At 40.6% G+C, this 9,583-nt stretch overlaps 1 protein-coding gene across 1 annotated transcript in view; it reads left to right on the forward strand.

The window, feature by feature from the left end:
• LOC129701743 (collagen alpha-1(XXIII) chain-like) overlaps nucleotides 1-1,644 on the forward strand; it is a 134,102-nt gene extending 132,458 nt beyond the window's left edge. The window contains exon 18 of the mRNA XM_055643145.1: nucleotides 1,108-1,644. Within this exon, the coding sequence (XP_055499120.1) occupies nucleotides 1,108-1,110 (3 nt within the window). The 3' untranslated portion in view covers nucleotides 1,111-1,644. The remainder of the gene's footprint in view (nucleotides 1-1,107) is intronic.
• The last annotated feature ends 7,939 nt before the right edge of the window (nucleotides 1,645-9,583 follow it).

Below are 9,583 nucleotides of genomic sequence, written 5' to 3' on the forward strand. Positions count from 1 at the left end.
ATCAAGTCTATTCCGCCATTCAATCATGGCTGATCTATCTCTCCCTCCTAACACCATTCTCCTGCCTTCTCCTCATAACCCCGACACCGTACTAATCAAAAATCTATCTAACTCGGCATTAAAATATCCATTGACAGCCTCCACATCCTTCTGTGGCAAAGGATTCCACAGATTCACCACCTCTGACTAAAGAAATTCCACCTCATGAACTTCCTAAAGGAACATCTGTTAATTATGAGGCTATGACCTCTAGTCCTCCATCAGCCACTATTGAATAGAAAGCTGAATCCAAAAGTCCTAACGGTTGGAATGAGTGGAAATAAGGGGTTAATCTATACACTGCTTGCAATTTGTAAATCAGAAGAGATTGTGGATGGAAGGAATGTGGAATCTTGCAAGGAGGATTAGTAGTCCAACATTATTATCTTCTGTGCTTTCACCCCTGCTGCTGATCATGGATTATTTATTCAAATCTTCACCAATTTAATTTCAGGTCTTAAAGGATAATCTTCATTATAATGTAGCATTTAAGCATCCTCTGCTGGACTGCAACCCCAATTATGTGTCCCGTCCCAATTTTAGGGAAACGTAGGTTTTCGGTCCGGTGCTGTACAAGGGCGGGATGCATGTGTCGATGACATCTCTCTAGTCAGATATTAAATCTGATTTAAGGTAGAGATGTTTTATAAATATATCATGACATTACTTAAAGGATGAACTGGTGCTGGGAATATTTATTCTTCAATCAGTATTTCTATACATAGATTACCTGGTCAATATATTGCTGGTGTGTGTTGCTCTATTTTCGATTTGCAGCCACTGCTACAACAGTGACTGCAAGTCAAAGATACTTCAATAGGTGTAAAGTGCTCAATGATATTCTGAAGGAATGCGAAAGAAACAATAGTTTCTGAAATTGGCTAAGTTTCAGCACATCCAGAAATTGGACCAAGACCCAGTTTATTTTGTTTAGTGTTGTGAATATGATTCAGATTCTCTGCTCAATAGAAATATCAACAGGTTTTTCAGACTTGCTCTGAATTTCGGATGACACTAATACCTTCAGGAATTTGCGTTTATAACCGATTGTTTTGTGCTCTTTTCCAGTGATTGCTAATCAGCAAGCAACATGTGTGTACACACTATTTGTGATTCACCATAATATAAAGAAACTCAACTGAGAACATGTTAAGCCTGGTATAATGGACAAGGACTGAGCTTGATGGAACAGAATATTATTACATTTTATTTTTTATCAATTTTTACCAAAAGTGGAAGAAAACAACATAAATTAGCTCTGATATAAAATAAATATATCCCAAAATCTCAATTGGGGATGTCAAAGCACTAGTGTGTGACAGGTAACTTCAATAGAATACTGGGTTGGTAACTATTGAAGATAACGTCTAAATTCCGCATTGTGATAGTCTCTAATAATGAAAATAAGTATTGATACTTTTAGTGACATCATTTTGCATTTAGCTGACCTGAAAACTTTCAGGCTGCAAGGCCAAAAGTAATATATTCAATTTTCTCTCACTTGTACCAACTTGGGCAATCCAGGAATGCCTGGAGACTTCTATTGAAAAGTACAAAATCTTGTTCTACTTGATCAACTTGATCAAGCCACATCTAATCAAAATTTGGGCCCTATTTCTAGTTAGTGCTAGTATTTTGTACATGTTATCAAAATTAATTCAGATTCCTGTTTTAAACGCATATTTTTTGCAGAGGTAAATACATTAATTAATAGCACGAATATTGGCGGTAGCTGTGATAGTTTCAGCACCTCACACATGAAACCTTTCAGATAAACACTGGATATACTGCACCTCAATCAATCCTGCCTCATTGTTAATCTCGGCAATTGCTCAAGAAAATTGCTCCATGGGAATTAGAAGAAAGTTAATCACGGAATTATCAGCACTGAAGATGTGAGAATATCAGCCACTGGTTGTCTTCATAAAATTCCACTGGCATAAGTGAGAGTTCTCAATTATTCATATCCTATTTGGAGTAGGCCACAATAATCAGCCAACACTGTTGATGAACATGTTCTTTAGCTTTAGCTCGAAGTCTAACAAGGTTTAAACTTTCTTCAGTTTTGCATCAATTTCATTGAAATGTAATTACAATAGGAACAAATTTAAACAAAAGGTAATGAATCAGGAACAAGCTGTATCCTGACGTACTTTGTAATATCCTGTACTTAGTAGAGGAGAAGATTAAATTATTCATATTTTCTTTCACAGTTACAGTATTATTCAGACTGTTGGTCTTGCAATCCTTCTAAATTCCTATGAAACATTTAACAAAATAGTCATCATGTTAAAATTAAAAACACTTTCACCTAAGGTGCTATGACGAAGATTAAAGATGGGTGACAATGAAGTGCTTTACAAAGCTCACCTGATAAGCTTCTGCCCATCAAGGTACAATGTCGATCGTCAGATAAAGATTGTTTAATTATCAAATACCTAAGAGGATCTTTATAGCATTTTGACAACTTGGAAGACATTTTGGTCTGGTCAGCAAAACAAACCTGATAACTTCTAAATGGCATTAAAATAGATCGGCAGGAATCTATCGAGGAAACAACTTGCACAAGACAAGAAAACAAGATAACAAACCACACCTCGACCGCAGAACCAGCCAATTACCGTCTACTAATACTCTCCTCCGCCTAGGAAAACTGGCCCTTACCCTCAACAACTTCTCCTCTGACTCCTCCCACTTCCTCCAAATCCAGGGCATAGCTATGGGCACTCGCATGGGCCCCAGCTATGCCTGCCTCTTTGTAGGGTACGTCGCACAATCACTGTTCCAGGCGTACACTGGCCCTATCCCCGAACTCTACCTCAGCTACATTGACGGCTGTATCGGTGCTACCTCCTGCACCCATGCAGAACTCACTAGCTTCATCAATTTCCATCCTGTACTCAAATTCACTAGGACCATCTCCGACATCTCCCTACCGTTTCTAGATCTCACCGTCTCCATCACAGGAGACAGACTATTGACCGACATCTACTACAAACCCACCGACTCCCATAGCTATCTAGACTACACTTCTTCCCACCCTGCTTTCCATAAAGACTATCCGCTACACCCAATTCCTCCGTCTACGCCGCATCTGTGCCCAGGATGAGGCTTTCCCATACCAGGGCATCGGAGTTGTTCTCATTCTTTAGGAAATGGAGGTTCCCCTCTTCCACTATAGATGAGGCTCTCACTAGAGTCCCCTCAATATCCTGCAGCTCCGCTCTTGCTCCCGTTCCCCCCATTCGTAACAAGGACAGAGTCCCCCTTGTCCTCACTTTCCACCCCATCAGCCATCGCATACAGCATATAATCCTCCAACATTTTCACCACCACCAACGGGATCCCACTTCTGGTCACATCTTCCCATCTCCACCCCTTTCTGCTTTCCGCAGAGACCGTTCCCTCCGCAACTCCCCAGTCAACTCATCCCTTCCAACCCAAACCACCTCCTCCCCAGGTACTTTTACCTGCAACCGCAGGAGATGCAACACCTGTCCCTTTACCTCCCCCTTCGACTCCATCCAAGGACTCCAACAGTCTTTCCAGGTGAGGCAGAGATTCACTTGCACCCTCTCCAAACACATCTACTGTATCCACTGTTCCATGTGTCAACTCCTGTACATTGGCGAGACCAAGTGCAGGCTCAGCGATCGTTTCTGTGAACACATCCACTCAGTCTGCCTTAACCTACCTGATCTCCCGATTGCTCAGCACTTTAACTCCTCCTCCCATTCCCAATCTGACCTTTCTGTCCTGGGTGCTGCTATCGTCAGATTGAGGCCCAGCGTAAATTGGAGGAACAGCACCTCATATTTCACTTGGGCAGCTTGCACCTCAGCTGTATGAACATTGACTTCTCTAATTTCAAATGGCTCTTGCTTTCCCTCTCTCTCCATCCCATCCCCTTCCCAGTTCTCCCACCAGTCTAACTGTCTCAGACTACATTCTATCTCTGTTCCGCCCACTCCCCTGACATCAGTCTGAAGGGTCTCGACCCGAAACGTCACCCATTCCTTCTCTCCAGAGATGCTGCCTGTCCCGCTGAGTTACTCCAGCATTTTGTGTCTACCTTTGATTTAAACCAGCATCTGCAGTTCTTCCCTACACAAGATAACCACCCATCCACAATGGTATTACATCTGGTAAGTTTCTATAAGATCCCCCCTCAATCTCCTAAATTCTAGCGAGTACAAGCCGAGTCTATCCAGTCTTTCTTCATATGAAAGTCCTGACATCCCAGGGATCAGTCTGGTGAACCTTCTCTGCACTCCCTCTATGGCAATAATGTCCTTCCTCAGATTTGGAGATATTGACTTGCTTAGGAAGTCTCACTTCTGAAATAAAGATATCCAACTTGATGTCTCTGTAATCAACTATTATATGTCTGATTTGCCACAGTGGAATTCACTGGAAAAAAAAATGTTAAAGATGAGCATGTATTTTATAACCCACAAAACAGGGATGCTGCACACATTCAGATAATACTCAATCTGCATCCTCTCCTCCCCACCGGATGATATCTTGCATCTTCTTATCTGTATCATTACAATGTAGTCTTGCAAACAGTGCACACATTGACATTGCTTGCACAAATCCCGCGTCTTATAATATGTCAATTTTGGTATATTGTACAGTCTATTTTTATGTTACATCTTGTTGCTTGTTTCTTCATTTGAAGTTTTAAAAATATACATCATTGTTTTTCATCATATGTTATACATTTAAAAATCTTAAAAATGTAAAGTAATAGTTTTTGGATTTGATTACCGATAGACTTAAATTATAAACTGAAATAGCTAAAATGAAGATAAACTACTTTCCCAGGAAAAGCATTTACAATAATTACCTTGTTTGCAAAGCAATTGATTTTTATGAAAAATATTTAGTCTTTTCTATACCATGAAAAAGTATATAGTAATTAGTTTTAAATGTATTAACTAAAAATGTAATTAATTGTGCAGTTAAAAAAAGATGTGTTAATTGCAGTTTAATTTTTTGTTAAGTACAAACAGAATCAATTTTTTAAAATAAAGCAATGGAAAACCTATAAACATCTGATTAAGTCACTGGTCCTTCAAGCCTGCTCTGCCATTTAATAAGATCATAGCTGATTTGATTAACATTTCCTTTACATCCATGGGTATCTATAACCAACTTGCTTATCATATTTCTTCCCTATAAAAGGTTCAAAGACTCTGCTTCCACCATAGATCCTTTTCAGACAAATTAAATTTAACAAGATTTAGTTTCAGTTTAATTTATTGTCATGTGTATCGAGTTACAGTGAAAAGCTTTTGTCGTATGCTAACCAGTCAGTGGAAAGACAATACATGATTACAATTGAGCAATTTACAGTGTATATGTCATGATAAGGGATTAATGTTCAGTGCAAGGTAAAGCCAGTAAAATTAAAAAATGTTGCTGTAGGAGTAGAGATTTTAAAATGTGGAACAATTATAATATGCGAGTATAGGAGCAGGGAGGTTCTACTGCAGTTGTACAGGGTCTTGGTGAGACCACACCTGGAGTATTGTGTACAGTTTTGGTCTCCTAATCTGAGGAAATACATTTTTGCCATATAGAGAGTACAGAGAAGGTTCACCAGACTGATTCCTGGGATGTCAGGACTTTCATATGAAGAAAGACTGGATAGACTCAGCTTGTACTCGCTAGAATTTAGGAGATTGAGGAGGGATCTTATAGAAACTTACAAAATTCTTAAGGGGTTGGGGGTTGGACAGGCTAGATGCAGGAAGATTGTTCCCGATGTTGGGGAAGTCCAGGACAAGGGCTCACACTTTAAGGATAAAGGGGAAATCTTTTGGGACCGAGATGAGAAAAGCATTTTTCACACAGAGAGTGGTGAATCTCTGGAACTCTCTGCCACAGAAGGCTATATTTAAGAGGTAGTTAGATGTGGCCCTTGTGGCTAAAGGGATCAGGGGGTATGGAGAGAAGGCAGGTACAGGATACTGAGTTGGATGATCAGCCATGATCATATTGAATTGCGGTGCAGGCTCGAAGGGCCAAATGGCCTACTCCTGCACCTATTTTTCTATGTTTCTATGTGAGCTATCAGAAATCAGTTACAATCAGTTATATTGTAATAACGAAGTGTACGATCAGAAAATAGGAAAGGAGATTACAAACACTGAGAGTACTGCAATTTTAAAAAAAGGACTTATCTAGTCAATACCATATGAACTGCAGATATATAGCTAAAGTATATATCAATGAAGACTGCAGGGCTGATGGCCACAAATATTCATTAATGTTCTTGTTATTCCCTACAATGCCAGCAATTTTACTTAGAAAGACCTAATGCACCCCCCACAATGGAATTAATTTTCTTGTTAAAAAGACAATAAAATGTAATGAAAATCGCAGTGAGTTAATATTTAACAAAATGCTTGGATGTGGGAGTTAATGGTTAATTGTCTATCAGCTGTCAGTAATCAGTAGTAATTACTGAATAGGAACATCCTGGACCCCAATAATTTTGGCTTTAAAATGTTATAAAAGTAATCAATTTCTGCTAAGCCATTATGAAGTCTGCATTTAAAAAAATGTGCAAACTGCTGGAGAAACTCAGCTGGTCAAGAAGGGAAAATGAATTGTCATGGTTTCAGGTAAAGACCCAGCACCAGTCCCACTGGTGCTTCTTGACTTGCTCCACCTGCTGTTGTTTTTTTACATTCCAGATCCCAGCAGCTACAGACTCTTGTGTTTCAAGAGTCAAGTGTTTTATTGTCATGTAATAATGGGGCATTTGGATAGCAGTAAAAGGATTAGTCCAAGTCAGCATGGATTTATGAAAGGGAAATCATGCTTGACTAATCTTCTGGTACAGCAGGCAGTGAAGTAAGCTAATAGAATGTTGGCCTTCATAACAAGAGGATTTCAGTATAGGAGTAAAGAGGTTCTTCTGCAGTTGTATAGGGCTCTGGTGAGACCACATCTGGAGTATTGTGTCCAGTTTTGGTCTCCTAATTTGAGGAAGGACATCCTTGTGATTGAGGCAGTGCAGTGTAGGTTCATGAGATTGATCCCTGGGATGGTGGGACTGTCATGTGAGGAAAGATTGAAAATACTAGGCTTGTATTCACTGGAGTTTAGAGGAATGAGGGGGAATTTTATAGAAACATAAAATTATAAAAGGACTGGACAAGCTAGATGCAGGAAAAATGTTCCCAATATTGGGCAAGTCCAGAACCAGGGGTCACAGTCTTAGAATAAAGCGGAAGCCATTTAAGACTGAGGTGAGAAAAAATGTTTTCACTCAGAGAGTTGTGAATTTGTGGAATTCCCTACCACAGAGGGCAGTGGAGGCCAAGTCACTGGATGGATTTAAGAGAGAGTTAGATAGAGCTCTATGGGGCTAGTGGAGTCAATGGATATGGGGAGAAGGCAGGCACGGGTTATTGATTGACGATGATCAGCCATGAATTAATTCACAATTAATGGCGGTGCTGGCTCGAAGGGCCGAATGGCCTCCTCCTGCACCTATTTTCTATGTGTCCCACATAGAACAATGACATTCTTACCTGCAGCAGCAAGCAAAACAGAATATATAAACACGGTACACTGTAAATAATATAATTAGAAAAAAAAAAATTACGAATAAAGGTAAATGGGATTTCGATTGAGAGGGAGGGGCGATGTGTGTTCATTCTTGTAAAACCGAGGCAGTATTTCAAATTTTGTATGGTACTTTATATAAGTATGCAAATAAAGAAAATTATACATTTGAGTAGACGACAGCAAAGCAGTTTGCACGTCTGGGCCTCAGAATGCAGGAACTAGTAGAATGAAACTATCTTGAGTGAACACCAATATTTCTTTGCCTTGAATATTTTTGGCTCAGATTCAAAGAACAGGAGTTCAACACCTTTGGGTTAGGTGGTAAGTATATTATGCCCATATCCTTGATTACCCCCACCCAAATCAATGTCTCCCCCCAAAAATAGCTCTAACATCTCCAGTCTGCTCTACATGCTGCCTCACATCACCCTCTGCTTTCAATCTCTCTTCACAACATGCTGGCCTTCCCAATCCTATATGCACCCTTCCCAAACATGCTGGGCTCTCGTTCGTTCGCTCGCGTGTCAGATGATGTAGCTCGCTGTTGACTTCTGTCGTCGTCCAACATGTTGACAGAATTTTTGTCGCCCAACGTGTCACAGAGTGCATCGCGTCGTCGCTTCCAGAGATCATCATGAGGAGGCTTCTGTCATGATCATCATCTCCATCTCCGACTTCCCTCTAGTCTAGATGATGTACTGGGGTCTTGGAATACATAGAATTTTAGTAATGGTTCCCATCAGGAATATTTTACTCACAAAAATATACAAATAAGCCCCATCTTCTTGCACCAATCTAGGGAATTGGTCAATTGAGTAGTGACTCCTCATGCAAAGCTAGTCTACCAAATCTAGTTTCCACATAGTGGGAATAGAACTGATGGGGAAACATACAGACAAGGAACAGCAGACGCTGGTTTACAAACTAAAAGGATACAAAATGAAGGGGATGCTTTCAGCCAGCAGAGGCTCAATATACTGAATAACTTCCCTAGCAAGAAAATAACTACAATAAGAAAATAATAATGTGAAAACAGAAACTGCGGAAATACTCAGCAGGTGAAACCGCGTTCATGGAAAATGAAAAGTCAACATTCAGAACTGGGTAGGAGTCAGAGGTTTGTTAAGTTGCAGGGAGGTGAACATTCCCCCCCCCCCCCCCCCCCCCCCCCCCCAAAAAAAAAACTATTTCAGAATTTAAAAAATAAATACAAAACAAGAACAGTGCAAGAAAACACTTCCAACATTCTTAGCGTTTACACATTCATCAGTTGTATCAATTTAATTTATTGTCACATACGCCGAGGTACAGTGAAAAGCTTTTGTTGCGTGCTAACCAGCCAGCAGAAAGACAATACAGTGATTAGTGTTATTTTTGCTAGTGTATCCTTATAGTAAAACACCCTAACCACTCAGGTGGCCCCAGGGGTGTCTCCACCACACCCTGCTCCCCCCCCCCCCCCCCCCCGCGCTCTCCCCACCCACCCCCACCCAGCCAGCAGTGGGGTGGACCCTAGACTCTGGTCCTCCAACAATAACATTCCCGTTTGCCATTGTTTCGTTTATTGTCATGTGTACCAAGGATGGCGTTCTTAAATATGTAGGCATGAACTGCAGATAGAAACATAGACAATAGGTGCAGGAGTAGGCCATTCGGCCCTTCGAGCCTGCACCGCCATTCAATGTGATCATGGCTGATCCTCCAACTCAGTATCCTGTACCTGCCATGCTGGTTTAAACCGAATTCAAAAGGTTCAGAAGATAAAGCAGCGGGAGTTACTCCAGCATTTTGCGTCTATCTTCGGTGTAAACCAGCATCTGCAGTGCCTTCCTACATATTGACACAAAAAGCTGGAGTAACTCAGCGGTGAGGCAGCATCTCTGGAGAAAATAAATAACAGACGTTTCGGGTCGAGACCCTTCAGACTAAAATATCTCCTCAGTGTATATCAGCGCTCAAA

Source organism: Leucoraja erinacea, chromosome 11 (genome assembly GCF_028641065.1).
Source record: "Leucoraja erinacea ecotype New England chromosome 11, Leri_hhj_1, whole genome shotgun sequence".
NCBI lineage: Eukaryota > Metazoa > Chordata > Chondrichthyes > Rajiformes > Rajidae > Leucoraja > Leucoraja erinaceus.